This window comes from Carassius carassius, chromosome 28 (genome assembly GCF_963082965.1).
Source record: "Carassius carassius chromosome 28, fCarCar2.1, whole genome shotgun sequence".
NCBI lineage: Eukaryota > Metazoa > Chordata > Actinopteri > Cypriniformes > Cyprinidae > Carassius > Carassius carassius.
Window position 1 is genome coordinate 17,857,016 of NC_081782.1, and position 19,584 is coordinate 17,876,599.

Genomic DNA, 19,584 nt, shown 5'->3' on the forward strand with positions numbered 1-19,584 from the left:
TTGCACCATTGCTGGTGCTTTTAAACTTGCAAAAACAAGAGTCGTCTTGTTAAAGAAAGGCAAATCCGGAAAATACAGTAATAACAGGAACACAAATAAAACTTTGGGAATACAGAACAGAAAAGCATGTCATTAAATGGTGAAAAAATAAATATATGATGCTTTTATGTACGGCCAAAGGCTGCTTGTAAGTAGATATTTATTCAAAAGGAAGAAACGTAGTGTTTTATGTAGTAAATGTACAGCTTTGTACATGTATACAACTTCATGATATTGTGTTACATTGACCATGCATGCAAGAGTCAGAAAAATAAAAGAAATAATAGTAATAAATAAAAAGGATTTGTGTTTGTGTGTGTTTTGAACCTTTCTAGGTGAAATGACAAAAATGAGAAAAAAAAGGCAATTAAAATAATGAAAATACTGGGGTTAAATGCACTATAAACGATTCTGGTGTCAAAATTATTTATGCATTATTCATTAGCTGAGCTTTTGTTGAGAATGTTGAGTTTTAACCTCCAAATTCCTTTACAGTATGGTAAACTCTTACGATCTGGTCTTTTTTACATGATTCAAGACTTTCTTTCTAATAATGAGTGAAACAAATAACTGCCCCGTTAAGATACAGATGGGAAGCAGCCCAATCTGTTGAACGGAAAAAGATTTTTGTCTTGAAAATGCAAAACAGAGTGTACTGCAGCTGTAGCAACAAAGCCGCTGATTTATGAACAATGAATCCAAGCATTAGCAACTGCCGTATCTTTTTCAACAGGCATGCAACGTGTGACCATCGAGACCCATGGAGAAAAACAACCTTGCGTGCTTGCGAACAGATGCTCGGCACAACTCGGAGACAGAATGGAGCGAGGTCTGTTTGCAAGAGGGCAGAAAATATTAATTACAAAGTTCGATCTTTGAGTTGAGGCATGCTAGTGGAAGCCCATGCTGCACATGTCTACAGCGTACCAGACAGTTTATTCTGGGAAATCCGAAGCTCTCGACACAGCGATGGGAGTGTATGAGTAACAAGGGTGGAGAGATGGAGAGAAAAAAAAAAATCAGCACAAAATTAAAAGGATTGAAGTAAATTGGCAAATGCCACATGGCTTCGGTAAAACCACTGGGGCAGACCGTGGTCCTTTTGATCTGTCTCGGTGAACGTCAACCCCCCATCAGCCTATGACAGGTCCTCAGCACAACCACATAAAACCACTCTTCCAGGACTGCTTCCATTGCTCTCTAACTTATCCATTAATGAAAAAAGACACTGCTGTAGGAGGGGGGTGATGAAATACATCAAATGCATTTGTTGAGTTGAGTAAAACAAACTTTATTTCTACAAAACAAATTTGTTAATCAGTATTTTTGTCTTTTTTTTTCAGAGAAAAAATATATTTACACATTTAAAATTAATTCAATTGAGCTGAGAAGGAAAAATGTATAATATATTTGACAAGTTAATTTAATAAACGTAATGCAACTGGCAATTGTTTTTCTTGTTTTAAACATAAACCTAAAAAAGGTCATTTAAATTATAATAAAAAACTTTTTAAAATCATAATAAAAATATTCTTTATGCAATCTTATGCAATTTCCTCTCGAGAAAAATGTATCTTAAAGATATTATTATGTAAATGTTTTTGATATATTAAGCTGAATTAAGTTTATTTTTCTTTATATTTCTTTCTAAACTTGTTTTTAATAAAAACACTGATAATTTTTCTTCTTATTATGAACACTAAAACATTTTTTTTTTAATATTCTTTATATAATCTTACACAATTTTTATTCTTAAAAAAAAGTAACTTATTTTAATTATATTAAAATTATTTAAAATAAGATACATTTTCTTGAGAATATATAATATCATTATATGAAATAAATTTAGCTAAGAAATAGACTTAGCATAATACATATTAATTTATGGTTATTTTTCTTACCCCTCTGCCATTTTTTCTTGTTATAAACAAGAAAAAAATATATTTATATTTTTTTTGCTTAAAATAATGAGCATCTTTTATGCTTAAAATAATGACAATAACAACAATAGCAATAACTATACATACAAAAACTTTATTTTTAATGGAACACCAACATATGCTATCTTAGGCCATGTTTGCTTCTCTTAAAGATATTTAAATTATTTATTAAATTATTAATATATTCTAATAAATGTAGATATTTTTTTTCTCAAAAAACTAGATCAAAATACTGATAAAAAAAAAAAAAAATCCCTGCAATAAAAACGTAAGACTCAAGACTTTCCAACTCAGTTCATGTGTCTTTTCATGTGAAAATAAAGTCATGTTTTGCTCCTACACAGGAGAAGTCATATGTATACATTTAATAAAAAAAAGAAAACAAAGTGAGTGGAAAGAACCAAGAATACGCTGCACCTGGTTTTAAAGCTAACAGTCATGTACAGTGTGGTAACTTGAATGGTTACGCACACAGTGTAGCTTAATTTTAGCAGACTTGTTTTCTTTGTGTTAATCCACCCTATGATCATAAACCATGTAAACCTCTCCCTTTACATCCTGAAGTCACAGCAGTCCACCGAACGAAAACCATCCAGAACATATCTGCAGTAAATTACAGCCGATGAAATCGTAAACCAAGCATGAAGAATATGTTTATAACATACACTTTATCTCACTCTGCTGAGTTAAATAACACTTTCTTACTGATTTAAAATTATTGTTGTCCAGTAAAAGTTCCCCTGCCTTTTCAAACATACCATTCCCTGCGTGAAATCACAGATCCATCCACGTGAGACACATAGTCGCTGTCCGTGCCGTTGTCGTAGCACTCGTCCTGCAGGTAAGGGGAGCCGTTGTGTAGCGGCGGCCCACTGGGGTTCACGTTATGATGGTTGTGGTGGTCGGAGTAATATGTTCCCTCTCTCTGAAGGCTGAGATTGTCTCCCCAGCCCTCCATGTCTTTGTGGTCACTGGGATAATCGGGATAGATAATGTCTCCTTCGGGTTTGGGCTTCAAGTCTTGGCTTCCGTTGCCCGAGTCGTCGCCGTAAATGTCCTGAAGCTCATGGGGTTGAATGACGTCCAGTTGCGACTCTTTTTGCATGTCGGATGGGCCGATGTACTGTTTGGTGTAGTAGTCTCCTCTGAATGTTCGGCGCTGACGCATGTAGAAAGCCCCCGCCAGCGCCATCAGCAACACCAGGATCAGGATCCCACCGACAGCACCGCCCACGATAGTGCCCAGACCGCTGTCCGGCGGGGAGGCCTGAGTCGGGGAGGTGAAGTGGGCATGGTGGTTGATGGGAGCTGTGATGGTCAAGGTGGTGTCAGGAAGGATGGGCTTGGTGGTGCGGGTGGTGGTGGGGGCTGCAGTGGTCGGGGGCGGCTCTGAGAGGGGGAGATATAGACAAATATTAAAAGATTGGTAAAAGACAAGTTGTGAAGAAAATGCACCGATTTAATATTCTGGCTGGTACTGATTATGATATTAAAATTTTGATACTATTAAAACTAAATAAATTGAGCTGTAAAATAAGCATAAAACATTAAATTGAGCAGTTAACTAAATTAAAATTAAAACAGTTTTTACATGAAAAAAAAAAAACTAAAAAAAAAACTCTTAAAATATCAGCTAGTCACCAAGGCAATTATTTTTATTTAGTTTACCGTATTTTTCGGACTATAAGTCGCACCTGAGTATAAGTGACATCAGTCCAAAAATACGTCATGACGAGGAAAAAAACATATATAAGTCGCACTGGACTATAAGTCGCATTCATTTAGAAGCAAGAACCAAGAGAAAACATTACCGTCTACAGCCGCGAGAAGGCGCTCTATGCTGTAGATGGTAATGTTTTCTCTTTGTTCATTTCTCTCGGTTCATGTCAAATTAATTTTGATAAATAAGTCGCACCTGACTATAAGTCGCAGGACGAGCCAAACTATGAAAAAAAGTGCGACTTATAGTCCGGAAAATACGGTATGTCGAAAACTATATAGACATATAAAAAACTGACAAAAAATATAAAAAAATTCTAAAAGTATAATATACCGAAAACAGAACATATAAATGAAAAAATAAACTAATTAAAAATATAAATAAAACTATAACAGCAACTCAATGATACAATAACAATAACAATAACAATAATAATAATATAAATAAACCTCTTGAATTAAGTTTTTTCCCCCTCGTATACCACTGGCAATTATTTTCTTGTTTTAAATATATACCTTAAAAATTAAATTAAATTAAATTAAATTAAAAAGCTAAAAATAATAATATACACCAAAATTACATGACAATACATTTATTTACATAGCACTTTTCACAAAAACAAACAACAACAACAACAACAACAACAACAAAAACAGTTTAAAGCAGTTTTAAAGAAAATCATGATGCACATGCACTAATATATCATTTTTTATATAAAGAGCTGGCAAATAATGTACAGTAGTTACAATTTGTGACAAAAAAATCAGGCTGTTGGGATCTGTTATATTGTACATATAGCTTTATGTGAATATACCGCATGTCTGTGGATAGGGTTGGCTGTAATATATCTAACTTCATATATAGAACTGTCCAATAATACACACACACACACACACACACACACACACACCCACACACACGTTTGTTTTTGTGAAAAGTGGGTTCATCTCATAGGCGTAATGGTTTTTATACATTACAAACTGTATATTCTATGGCCCTACACCAACCCTACACCTAACCCTAATCCTCACAGGAAACTTTGTGCATTTTTACTTTCTCAAAAATCTCATTCTGTATGATTTATAAGTGTTTTGAAAAATGGGGACATGGGTTATGTCCTCATAAGTCACCCTCTCCTTGTAATACCTGTGTCATATCCATGTCATTGTACAGAGTTGTGTCCTGATATGTCACACAAACACAAATAAAATTAATCGTGCATTAAAGCATTAAAACCTACAGTATGAAATACAGACTTTGATATTGAGATTTGCTATTGATTTGTTATTAATTTATTAGCGTCTTAAAAAACATTTTAAATGCTAGATGATGAAAAAGAATTGCAGATATTGCACCAATAATTCTGTAGTATAATTATTATAAGATAAAAGGACAGAACTTGCAATGACTAAGAGGAAAAACTTAATCTTGCTGATGTAACAGCAGGTTCAGGCACAATTATTTGAATTTGGAGGCCTGTGAGACAGGAGACAGAAAAAGGATCTTAAAAATATTGCACTTTTGGATGGTATAAAAGAACTATTTGGTGTATCAATTATTGGACGTCAACTGGGGTGACATGATAAAGGTTCCTCATATTTTGCAGCCTAAAGAAGAGCCAAATATGTGTTAAAAAGCACAGTGGCAAAGAGCTGATTGAATTGAAACTGCTATGAGTTTGGTCCAACTTTATTTACGTCATTGCAGAAATCTCACAGGCCAAGTGTGGAGCGTTTGGCACGTTCAGCCATCTTTCAGAAAGAGCTTCTGTTAATGGTATTTTCAACAAGAGATTCATGAATTTACATATTCAGTAACAGGAAATACACACTTACTCAATGATACAACACAAATGTCAAACACAAGAAAACATCTTGTGAGTTTTGTCAGGGTTTTCCAGGCTATTCCAAAGAAAAAACGTTGTGCACAGTGTTTCTCCTGTTTGTCAGCGCTGTTTCATCTGGCTTTAAAATAGTTTAAATTGCAAAGTCATGTGTGTTCTTTGCAGAATTCAAGCGCTTCACACTGGATCTCACAGCACTGTTCAGTGTTTGCGTGACTGAGACCCACCAGCGAGTAAACGCATTTGCTCAAGTCTGAACTTTTACCCATGTAGCACTGTTTCATTCATGCTTCAAAGCCACCACCATTATGCTTTAGAAAATCTACAAGTTGGAAAGTTTAAGTTGCAATAGTTTGCAAGAGTGCGAGTATGAACACAACGTGGCAGTAAAAGTGGACTAATAAATAAATGAGTTTTACTGTTGTGTGTGAAAAGATTCCTCGAGTAACTCGATTACAAAAAATGATCGAGGCAAATTCCTCTGCCTCAAAGCCTCTTTTAATTTATTTTAAATCTCACGTCAGGTTCTTTCGCAATGATGTTTTTAATGTGACAACGCGTTTACGTCACCCACAAAGCGGAAGGAAACACAAGCGCTGAGTCCGAAGTCGCATACTGCCAGGAGTCAGCAGTGTTTTGATTTGAGGGCGCGGGCAAACGAAAAGAGAACGTCGTGGCGTGTGTTCATTGCAAGATAGAGCTGACATACCACAACTAGGGCCCTATGATTTGGAATCGCGGAATCCAATCATAAAAACGGAATTTACAGTTTAACGCGGAATGGCACGGAATTTGACAATTTTTGAATGAATTAATCAAAAATAGGTAATTGCACTTACATCAAATCACGATATAGATTAGTAAATATTAATCCGGAACAGTCTATTTAAATATGAATCCTGCATGTTCTGCGTGTCTCTGTAAATGAATGGCGCAGAAATGCTTCTTCGTTTATTTACACACACTGAAGCGCGCGTGACGGTCGCAGTGATTTCAGCCCCTGCTGTCTCACTAAATAAGGACGTGAACACATGAACAACATCTCCAGAACTGCTCTGAGAGTCACTTCATGAGCATCTGACCGTTTGATTTGAGTAAAACTAGCGTCACATGTCACATCACATACACAGAACTATAAAGGTACGTCAACCCGTCAAATTAAAAGTCAGGTTTAAAGACAAGTTTTTGCAGGATATGTATTACTATTGTTCAGCAGAATGTACATAGCCTACTAATAAAAAATAAATAAAAAAATCAAAATTTTAAGGTTTTTAAGTTTTTTAAGGGTTAATCACACAACATTTCTTCCATGTTTTATTTTTAATAGTAAATCCCCTTTGTTTACCAAAAAGTTAAGTTTGCTTAATTTTCAATAATTAAAAGATAAATTAAATTATTGTATTATGTGTTTAATGTTTAATGTGCATCTCAGAAAATGCTTTATTTAAAACCCCAACTGAATGGCACTTAAATGCACTTAATTCATCTGTCAACTTTATTGTCATTGTTCACAGTACAAGTACAGACAGAGAAACAATGGGTGATAATTAAATATTAATTTTTGATGTATGCATTGCATTCTATGCATTTAAAAAATAAATATAACAAAATTTCTAAAAAAGGATACTTAGTTGTTCATTTTAAGAGACCCAGGAGTCTTATTATCTCTTGCATAATTAATATTGCTCTTTAATTAAGCAAAAACACATTTTATCCGATTATTCGATTAATCCATGGAATCTTTGGTAGCATACTCGATTACTAAAATATTCGATAGCTACAGCCCTAGATGACAATTAATGTCCCGGAAAGCCTCCGTAGTTCCATTTAGCCCCTTGTTAAAGACAAGTAAAAGCTTTAAAAAAATCATGAGTAGGGTATTATTGATGTATTTTATGTTGCAGAAATAAAATGTGAAAATAGCTTATATTTACCACAGACTTTATTTTAGGCAGTTAACCAAAAACCCATTAATTTTGAAACCATGGAACCAAAAGTACAAAAATGCTTGTTTCCAGGTTTTAGGGCCATTCCTGCCACACTCTGTAATTCAATGAAATCAAAAAAAGTTCATTTTTCTCAGGATAATTGTGTGTTAACTCAGAAACAAGTTAACAACTAATTCAGTACCGAGTCAATTTTTTTGGGTGCACTCCCTGCTGAAGAAAAATAAACTAAAGAAAAAATAAAATAAAATAAATGAAAATAGAATAATCACAGAATTTGAAATGGTTTTACTGGTTTAAATGGGAATTGTACTGGTTTGAATGAAAACTGTAATGGTGCCTTTGGGTCTCTACTGGTAATTGGCTGCCTTCTATTGGTGGCTTGTTAACACCACTAAATTCTAATGGAATATGTCCCAAAACACACTACAGGAAACCATTTGTTAACTGCTTTTAATGGTTTGTAATGGTATTTTTACTGGAAACCTTAACAATTATTGTGATGGTTTCTATTGTTTTTTTTTTTTCAGCAGGACTATGGAGAGTCATACAATAGAGACTTTGCTCAATTATGAGTCAGTTATGGCTCCACGCTAAAAAAAAAAAAAAAAAAAAAACTGTGTTTGAACATTATAATTTTTTTTTATCCAGCTTCACAGAGTCACCAACTTGGCATTTTGTTTATGCCTCACATGAGTAATTGACTTTGTGGGTATGTATAAATGGTGCCTGTTTCACAAAGGCAGAGACAATGTCAGGACATAATTTATCAACCAGCAATCCGCCCTCAAACATCAGCCTCCCATGGAGAAAACATCATCATTAGTATCTGTGGACCTGAAAGGTTACAAGAAACTTCTCACCTTTTACCAGGAAGCGTACATCCTTAAAGTGCTGTCTAACTTCGTTCTGAACTTCACACCTGTATTGTCCAGAGTCGTTCGGCTCTAAAGGGTGAGTAAACACCAGGCTGCCATTAGATGTGTCCACACCTGCAGGCATTGGGGCGTCCAGTCTGAGGAGTGACAGAAGACACGATTATCAGTTTAGAGCTTGTTGACAAGTTTTACAGCAGGAAGCCACCCTGAAGCAACCTTGAATTCTCTTTTAAAACACTTTTTTTGTGTTTACAATTGAACTGACATGTCCAATAAGATTAGAAGTAACAAACTTTGTGTACAGACCTGGTCCAGAGGTACAAAAAAGCAGGTGGGTTGGCATTGGCTCTACAGTCCAGCTTTACATTTTTTTGTCCCACGTACCACACGTCCTGCAGGCCATTCACCATAACATCTGGAGCAACTGTAACATAATTTGAATCGTTGTTGCATGAAGAAATAATAAGATCGCCTTGCTATAAAAATATATAGTGCTTAACAAAACCAAAACCCTTTTTCTTTCTTCCACAGAACACAAAAGAGGATATTGCAGGGCTGGCTATAAACACATATTTCACACAATCAATTCATTTTCATTTGACAAACTAATTAATTTCAATTCATCTGAATATATATAAGATACAGTACATGTCAATTTATATATTCAATATATTTTAACTAATGTTGTAAACTACAGAGGGAACCTCTAGTTAGTACATTACTTTAAAGTTAAAGCTTAAAATGTAACTATTAAATTAATTTGCTATTCATTTTTAGATATTATAATGCTTATTTGTATAAACATTTACCGTAAATTGAACATAAGGCAGTTTATATCAACTTCTTAATTATATAATTATGTTTTCCAATTTGTTGTTGAAATATAAACATTTAAATGGTGGTTGTCATAAAAAGCATATCAACAATTCAAAGACTGATTTTTGAGATTTAAGAATAGATCTTGATTCTTTAAAATGAATATTGATTAAAATCAAGTAATGGATATTGTCAACCAAGTCCTAATATTTTGTGAAATGTCTATGCTGTTCTTTTCTGTAGAATGAAAATGAATCAAAATTGGGGCTGACAAATTCTAAAAATGGCAAGAAGCAGCTTTGAAGTCCAGTAAAAGTAGAAAATATGACTTTTATATATCAAATTATAGCTGCCTGAAAGATTTTAAATTGTTCTCATTTTATGTTCAATGGCAGAGAAAGTCATAAAGGTTTGAAACAAAAAAGTTGGGTAAATTATGGCATTAATACATATGAATTCTTCTGTTCTTTGGAAATTCACTTAATGCTGTACTTTGTAAAGAACAATTTCTAAGCAATGAAACTCATATTATTTTTATAAGACATTAAAATTGAGCATGAAACCATTCTCACACTATGGACGTGACTCTTAGAAACAGCAATGGGAGATGTGATTGGCTAACTCAATCACACAGAAACCTCAGGATACTGAGGCTTAGCTGTGGCTGAGAAAATAAACTGATGTGTGATATGGAGAGAAGATTCAGGAGTGAAACAGAGAGCCTTGAGATTCAACCCCAGCAGTCTACATAACAATAACATGATCAAATTCTCATCAAAATAGCCACTTTCTTGTTGAACAATGCAAATCAATTGCACTTTTAAACACTGCACTGTAAAAATTCTGTAAATCGTTCCTGCTTTGATAAAATATTCTAGACTTTATTAAAAATTTATTTAAAAATATTCAAACAGAAATTAGTTATTTTAAATTGCAGTGATACATCACAGCATCACTATTTTTACAGTGATCATATAAATGCAACCTCGAGGACTATGAAAGTTAAAAACTGGTAATGTATAATATGTTAAAATAGTATCTCGCATTACATTTAGATTTGTTCACATTATTCTTTTGTTCTTATGTGAGGCATAAATCTCACTGAATTTTAGATTTATGTTCTTCTGAACAAGACTTCAATAAGAAATCAAATTGTTGTAGTGTTTGCATGGTCAGCTTTGTCTATGATAAAACCATTAGTATTAATAAATGTATGAGGCTGTAAAACTCAAAAGAAGTTTTCTCACTTTTAAACACTTTGGAAGGCAACGTGTGATTTATTGAGCACTAAAGCCTCCTTTTGTCAGTATGAACTCCCCCATTTGTATTTCCACTCCTGTTGCTGCCCTTGCTGCGCTCAGATCAATATTTCATAAAGTGACTCCATTAAGCAGAATGCCATTAAAACAGACAGCAGCCAACAGTTCTAAAAGCCAAAGGAAGCACACTGAGGATTAAGATGTTAAAATTACTTCTAAATTGACATCTTGTGAGTTTGAGAGTGGCAAAAGTGAGCAATCAGCTCTCCTTGTAACATATGGAGATCTTGAAATACAAAGCAAGAGAAATGTTTATGTTTTTGATAAAAGTAATTCACACTCACAAAACACATTGAGCCGGTAGGGAATGCGGAAATCCTGGGATAGGGCCGGGTGACGTACAACGCAGCTGAGGGACTGGCCAAATGCATCCCGGGTGGGGGCCCAGACGTAGTCTGCTGAGGTGGTGATAGTGCCTTCAGGCTCTGGCTGTTTGACGACTTTTGACTGGCCTGGCAAGTCTGATTCCCAGAAGACCTCTGCTGCTGGACGACCCCTTTCAGCTGTACATATGGCCACCAGAGTTTCACCATCTCCATCAAACAGAGACAAGGAACCAGGAGACACATAGACCTTTGGCTCCACTAAAGGGAGAGAATGAGAAAAATTGTACAATAAGCACGGAGATGCTTGCAGATTAAAATATGCTATTTTAAATCTTGTTTTTATTAAACTATATTTTTGAACATCTGGTAAAAGCATTTGTGTATCAAACAAAATGTTATATTTGTTAGCGGTCAACATTTTGGGGTCAGTAAGGTTTAACAATTTACATGTTAGAATATATTCAGATACAAAGCAGTTAACTTAAATCATAATATTATTTCACAAAATTACTACTTTTACTGTATATTACTGCTTTTATATACTTTAAAAAGAATAAAAGATTCATTTAAAGAAAAATGCTAATAAAGTATTTTATAATACTTGACAACATGATTACTCGAAATACACGTGCATCGAGAAAACAAGAAATAAATAATAAAAATATGGAAGAGTCAGAAAAAAACAGTACAACATGAGTTGAATTGACCTTACAGGATAATATACAACAAGATGAAGAAATAAGGAAGGAAGAGAAAAAATAAATCAGGTAAAGGGTGGAAAATGGCCTTAGTACAGTCAGAATTGATTTATTACACCAACCCTATAAATTCAGATTAAAAATGGATGATCTGAAATTACTGAGTGCTGAGGTAGGAGTACAACAACATCCCTGAGTGCATCTGAGTGGCTTCTGTCTCTACAGAAAAGTGGCATATTAGTGTCTTAATAATATTGAGAGAGTCCACATGGATTTAAAGAGAACAAAAGGAAGGACACAAAATTGTGTATGACAGCCGAATCAATCATTGGGAAATGTTCAGCTGCCCTTAGCAACAAAAGCCCGCACTGCTTGAATTAAAACAACTGATTCAATTTCAGCTATTGTTTTTACTTCTGAAATAACATTAGCTAAGAGACTGCTCACCTCAAAGGTTACATTCACACTACAAGCCAGTGTCCGATTTCAATTTTCTGTTCAAATTCAGTTTTGTGAGGATATTCATGTGACCTTATAAATGTGGTGCATATATCCTTATAATACACCGGCAACACACCTGCATATAACTCCCTACTTTGGCAGGGTAATCAACTAATACACTGAATATGATATCATGTTTCGTTATTACATGAAAACAGAAAAAAACTTATAGTTTAAATGCATCAGCATTAACATTAACATGACACAACATTATAATTGTGACATGTTCTTTAAAAGACTACCACCACCACCCTACTACTAATTATAACTATATACTGCAAATGTATAATTTGTTTTAAACAAACAAATTTAAACATTTCTATTATATTTTATGTAAAATAAAAAGTAATAAATGAGTAAACTATCACAGATTTTAGTAATACATTAAACATATAAAGCTACAACTGTATTTAATCACAATGCATTATTGACATAATAACGTATTAATAATAATGCATAGGTACCTGCTGATTCTGTCACATTCACTACTGTCTGTAAATGTTTTTAAATATACATACAGTAAAAACAGTAATAATGTGAAATATTATTGGAATTTAAAGTAACTTTTCTATATTTTAAAATGTACTGTAATATACAGTGATGGCAAAGCTGAAATTTCTGCATCATTACTGCAGTCTTCAGTGTCATATGGCAATCATTGTAACAAGAAACATGTATATTTAGAATAGTTTTGCTGCTTAATATTTTTATGTAATTTGTCAAATAATTTTCAGGAATCGCTTTTTGAATCGCAATTGAATGCATCCTTGCTAAATAAAACTATATAAAAATAAACAAATAAAACTAGTATAAAAATCTAATAGTGTATTGTATGAAACTGCCAATGGTCAGAATTGAGATTTGGGCCACAGTGAACTGTGAATGCAGCCATAATCCTCTATTAATAAAATCCTATCAATACTACTTTAATTTGTCCTTTTTACTCTTTCCTTTCTCCATCACTCTCTCTAGAGATTTGCAACAGCTGCGCTCTTAAGAAACATTTTGGCCATATGGGCCAGCCACGTCAACTTAATCTTACACGCAAGGTCGTCTGCTCCACACACCTGTTCTACTCTGTTTACAGGCCGTTCCTGTATACGAGAAATCAAAATAACCCCAGGGACCCCTAATGCTAAATATAGCCCTGTGGCACCTGAATGGTGGCTACCCACAGTGTATCACAGAGCGCTGACATCCTAATGCCAAAACCAGATCTAGCCTGAACTCCATGCCATCTGCATCACGCTGGAGCTCTGCTGACTCAGAGCTTGCAGGGGCATCTTGGCAACTCATTCACACCCAACCCTCCTGATAGAAGCGGACAACCAGCCGATCTGACGTGCATGCCCAAGAGAAGGTCCAGGTATTGATTTATCATTAGACGGGGCAGGAATTAGGGCCGGGTCACTGTTGGCTCCGCACAAATGCAAACCCAAAACATTCCTCTTCTGGGTTGCATGCCAGGGTTGTCGCCAAAACCACAATTCCCCAAACAATTGTGTCATTATAATGGACTCTAAGTGAAAGCAAAGTAATTATGTTAAAAAAGGAAAAGAATGAATTGCGGGTACAAATTATACTGCTTAGCTTGCATGCCGCATTTGATGTGTTTTATAGTAAAAATTCACACGGTCATTGAGAATTAATTCTGATGATTCATCACTGTTAAATTCACAGGAATAGGGATGGCGGCTTCAAGCCTGTGTGCAAAAAACACACAAACGCAAAGCAGCTTATTGGCCAGTGAATTTATAGTTTTAGAGGTTTGGGTAAATTACTCCCTTTTCTGTGAAAATGCCAATGACTAATAGGGCTTTGCTTTAACGTCTGAATCAGTAATGCCATTTCAGACTGGATCGATACAATTTAGAGGTTTTACCACTTATAATAGGGAAAAGATTAGTTACTTTTTTAATGTTTTCTTTTTCCAGGAACGCAGGAAATAAACAAAGAGGAAAAAATGGCACCCCACAAATCAAAATAGAAGGAATGTGCTAAGCGCTATCACGCCAGTGTGTGACACATATTTTTGTTAACTCTGTAGTGTTTGACAACGCTTAATTTCACTCGAGCAGAAAAGGGGCTCTGTGAAGGGTGTTTCCAGCCCTTTCTATAATTACAATCTACAAAAATAAACAATTTCAACAGAAGTTTATGAATCACTTCCCTATAATTCCAGTCTTGTTTTCAAAAGAGAATTTTTGGAATGTCAATTAATCACTTTTAAGTGCCTTGTATAAATAAATGCATAAATAAATAAATAGATGTGCTTATTTATGTTTTGTTGTTTTTTGTGCTTAAAACTATACAAACCTGGGAAGAAATAAATGTATGCATGAATGAATGACAAAATGAATGACTGAATGAATGAATGAATATATAAAAAATTATGAACCAGCAACTATGGGGTTCAGGAGGATTCTAATTAGGGCTGTCAAATGATTAATGGTGATTAATCACATCCAAAATAAAAGTTTTTGTTTACATAATACATATGTGTGTGTACTGTGTACAGTATATTTATTATGTATATATAAATACACACACATGCATGTATATATTTCAGAAAAAATGTATATGAATATGAATATATACATTTCTAAAATATATACTGTATGTTTGTGTATTTATATATACATAATAAATATACATGGTAAATACACATATATTCTGTAAACAAAAACTTTTATTTTGGATGCAATTAATCATTTGACAGACCTAATTCTAATGGTGTATTTACACCATACCCGAAGCGAATATGCCCTCGCTCTAGTTTACTCGTGGGATGTTTTTCGCGTCAAGCCCCGTTCACACCGCCAGAAAATTTTTCGCTGTGTGTTGCTAGACTCGTGCTGTGAAGACACTGGTGGGCGTTTCTACTGCTAGCTCTAATGTTATTTTCTTTAGAAAATCTTTCGAAAATGCAATCACAAATATATATTGCCGGTAAAATTAAGATATCATTCTAATATGACTAGGAATTAAACTCAAAAGACATAAAAGTGTCCTTCTGCTGTTGGAGAGTGTTGTTATATAAACTACAGCAGAGCTTGTGCATTAAATCATTAACCTAAACTGCTCACTGCATCATATAAGTAACAACTTGAACCATCAGTGTATGATTCAAATGAATTTAGACAGCCAACAGTTTCTTTTTTATGCATCATTTTTGTATCCATGTATGTGGTTACAGTCAAATAATATAAAACAGTGAAATCGAAATTTGAAATTTGAATAAAGTTGAAGAATTCTCAACTTTTAATGCTCAACTCGCATCGCTTGACATGCCCACATTCTGTCGCCAACAGTCACTATCGTTCGTGTCGTGTCGTGACTTTCAGTGGAAGTCGCCAGCTCTCCATGGAAAATCCATATGTGATCTACTCGTGCAAATAATTAAATTTGCATTTGGTGTGAATACACCATGCTTCACAAAATGATATGCTTTAAAGAATTCACACCTACACAATTATATAGTGTACAAGCTGTCCACAAAGATATACTCACCCATAATGTCTACAGTTGTGGATGCTTGCATGTTTCCAAGTTGGAACGTGACAACTTTACAAGTGTAGGTCCCAATGTCTGCAAACCCAACGCCCTGCAGGACAATGGATACATCACGCACTGAGGTCTTGATGAAATGCACACGTTTGCTGTACTCGTCAGCTATGGAAGTCCCGTACTGGGGGTTGAAGACAGCCAAAGTTACAGTGCCGGAGGGCAGACGGCGTTCCCAGGAACTCTGGGTCAGACTGAGGTTTGTGCTGACCTCCACCCTGCAGGTCAAAGTAACGTTTTTCCCCAGCACCGCAGTCACCTGCTCAGGAACCACAACCTTGTTGGCCCACACACCTGGAGAGATACAGAACACCCGGAAGAATGATATAGGAAATAGATTAACAGTAGCCAAAATTTCCATTCAACACTTAAAAAAAGTGGGGTTGGAACAATGCAACAGAAAAACCATTTTCGATTTCTCAAAGAACCTTTCAGTGAACAGTTACTTAAAGAACCATATTTCCCTTAGTATGAAGAACATTTTAATTATCTAAAGAACCCTTAGTCCTTAAAAGACTTTTTCCATGATAAAGAATGTTTTGTGTAATGAAAGTTTCCATGAATGTTAAAGATTCTTCATGGAACCATCAATGCAAGTAAAGAACCTACTGTTAAGAGTGAATTATTTGTTTTTTGGTTTAGCACATCAAATTGTTTATGATATACCTGAGGGAAATGCTAACTATCTATAAATTGTTGCCATTGTCAACAGAATATGTTGAAAGTCGATACTTCAAATGTTGTGAAAAAGTCAATCATAAAACATTTTTGACTAACTGTTGTTCAAATACTGCAGGAACATCTCACGGAAAACCTCTGTGAATCAATTTAAAATGTTATATGCTCTTAACCAGTTCCATCTGTCTAATCGTGCTGACACCACTTGCATCAGGTGAACCCTTGAAAGGTCATAACTGAAGTACAGTAGTGGGAGATCTCGTACAGCAGATAATGAGGGCTTGTGTTTTCCCCAGCCTTAATTGCGCCCCATGCGGGAGGCCTTCCTTCTCTACTGCAGCAGGCTGTGAGTGCTGTGCCACACAGCCCGTGCTTCACATCCATAATGAGCCCCATACAGACCCCCGCATCACACTGCGGGACGCTCCGACTGTCCTCTCCATTAACCGTCTGAGCACCTTGCCTTATAAAATCTGCTGGAACAAGATGAAAAACACCAATAGCCAATTTGGTAGGTTTTTACTGTTTAATAGGTTTCTTTAATCTGCGCCTTTGCCCTTTGCATGTTTATTTGAACATACTGGAGTTATTTGCTGATTCATGTAAACATGATATTCTGATGAGCTGGCAGTTAAAATTACAATGGAAGAGATTGATTAAAAAAAGGTGTTGGCAAGAGAAGAGAAGTAGATCAGACAGGGTCCTTAAGGGGTCCAAAGACATCATCATAATCAAGAATTTTGTTAGCTTTAAAGCTATCAATTTGTTATTATTATGTACATCTAAATATTGGCAAAATTTATATATTTTTTTTGTTTTCTTCTGGGAAAACAGGGCAAAAGATATTGATTTATGATTCATACTGCATAACACAGTTTTTGTCTAATTAAATACCTCTACATGCACAAAAAATCTTACTGACCCTAAACTTTTCAAAGGGAGTATACATCACTGCAATGAAAAAAGTACCTGTTTTTGTTCTGAAAAATCTTTTTAAAAGCCTAACTTACATAAATCCCTCAGTGGGAAAAGTTGTTATTCAGTTTTTGTGAGACTGCGTTCCTAAGTGGTTGAACTTCTGATGCTGTGTTACTGACGTACTTCTTGTTTGTTTCATGTAAACAGTGTTTTACCATTTCCATTCCATGTGCTTTCCTAGTATCATTGCATGGATAGGATACAAAGCAAAACTGGCTTGTGAAAGAGAGTAAAATATCATGAAAGTTGATATTTTGAAGATTTTTTTGTTCATAAAGTGAAACATAAAAAGCCAGTGAGGTCCAAAACAACACTGGATCTTTGGTGTTCCACAGAAGAAAGTCATACAGGTTTGCAACAACAAGATGATGAGTAAATGATGACCATATTTTCATTTTTAGGCTATCCCTTTAAAAGTCAATCTTGCTTTGTAAACAACAACACAATGCAGCTTAGCCTCATGCAAGAAATCACGGTGTTCTGAAAGCAAAACAAAAGAACACATTTCCGTGAGGATCACTGGAAAACAGAAAAATTATAGGCTACGAATGGGAGCTGTGCAAAACATATTCTGAGAGAAACACAGAGCAGAGAAAATAAAATCTCCTCAGTCATTATTAAAGCCCACAAATTGCTGCATTTCAGATGGAAAAATTGTTAATCGAGACTAAGCTTTCCTCTCTTTAAAAAGAAGTTAGCGCATTTAATGCTGTTTTTACAAATGACTGTGCTAAGAAGTGTTCCTACCATCAAAACAGTCACAAGGTAAAACCCATACTATTTAAAATACATAGGCTGGGTATACGAGACCATATCATAAAAAGTGGGTCTATGGAGGCACTAAATAGTGGCTGATATTTTGAAACCTTGGCAGCTGCATACTAGTGGTAAACCTCTGCTATTATATCGGGTGCAGGCTCTCCCTCTGCCTGTTCCCCTGCCCACCCTGTAATTGCAAGAATACCACCACACACACACATACACACACACACACACACACACACACACACACACACACATATACACACAGAGACGGAGCGAGGGAGGGTGTGTGTGTGAGAGAGAGAGGCTACACTGCAATCTGGCTGACTGCTTGAATATCAAATTTGCTGAGACCAGAGGATCACCAATTTCAATTCACACTGAGATCTTTAAAGAGACATTTACGTCAATCAGCAAACTGAGCTTAGGGTGCACCAGTTTACCAGTAAGACTTTACCTTAAGACTGTTGTCCTAAATGGATAGATCACCCCAAAATTATTTCATTATTTACCCATATTTCATTCCTAATCTGTTTGAATTCTATAGAAACATATGCAAATTCAAAAATAACAAGTTATTCAGGAAGCTATGTATAAATAGGGTCGAGTGCATTTCTTTGCGTCAGTTTAAACAGGACATGCCTTTGTGTCAAAAACACTGAATGCAACAATGGAGAAGAATGCAAGGGTCTCGAAACGCATTTATACATTCTCAGTGTGTCAGTCTTAGGAATGCAATTCTCATGACGTAAGACGCTGAAAAAACAGCAAGGTGAGATGAAATGGACAAAATTTTTTTGCTTGTGTATAAAGACCAACATTTCAAAAATAGCACAGGCTAATTTTTTTATTGCACAAAACTACAGTATTTTTCTTGAAATGCACTGTTGGAAACCATCACTAAAAATCTAAACAATAATAATGATAATTAAACTCTTATATAAACTAGACAGAAGGATGGTGCAGGAGGTACTAGAGATGCAGGATTTCTAATCTAAATAAAATTTCTAATTAAATTCAGAAATATTTAATCCCAATAAATATTGCTTTTATTGAAGACCATACAGTTTTTTAACTTCTGGAGTACCAAAATTTAATAACTTCCATTTTCTGTAAAAAAAAAAAAATAATAATAATAAAAATAAATAAATAAATAATGGCTCAATTGGTAGAGCATTGCGCCCCAAGTTTGGGGGTTCCATTCCTTGGGAACACATGATAGGTAAAAAAAATTGATAGCCTGAATGCACTAAGTCGCTTTGGATAAAAGTGTCTGCTAAATGCATGAATTTAATTTAATATATATATATATATATATATATATATTTTTTTTTTTTTTTTTTTTTTTGAGTCAAAAAGTTTGAGAACCACTGCACTTAAAACCAGAGCAAATGAAGATACCCACTGACAGATGTTAATGAAGAGGAAATATATAGTCAATTGTCATTGTCCATTCTACAAGATTTCTATCTATTTAAATGTCAACCACTTTTTTACATTATAAAAAAAACTATGTGAAGTCACTTTCAGCCAAAACTGAGGCTGTTCAGTAAGGAACCCTCTGTTTTTCCCTAGA

The 19,584-nt window shown here is 34.9% G+C and overlaps 1 protein-coding gene across 2 annotated transcripts in view; it reads right to left on the reverse strand.

Annotated features, from left to right (window-relative positions):
• Positions 1-2,015: 2,015 nt before the first annotated feature.
• nectin3a (nectin cell adhesion molecule 3a) overlaps positions 2,016-19,584 on the reverse strand; it is a 35,298-nt gene continuing 17,729 nt past the window's right edge. For both annotated transcript variants that reach the window (XM_059514718.1, XM_059514719.1), the window contains exons 2-6: positions 15,537-15,884; positions 10,786-11,085; positions 8,673-8,790; positions 8,352-8,503; positions 2,016-3,368 (exon numbers count right to left, since the gene is read on the reverse strand). In XM_059514718.1, coding sequence (XP_059370701.1) covers positions 2,728-3,368; positions 8,352-8,503; positions 8,673-8,790; positions 10,786-11,085; positions 15,537-15,884 — 1,559 coding nt within the window. In that variant the 3' untranslated portion in view covers positions 2,016-2,727. The remainder of the gene's footprint in view (positions 3,369-8,351; positions 8,504-8,672; positions 8,791-10,785; positions 11,086-15,536; positions 15,885-19,584) is intronic.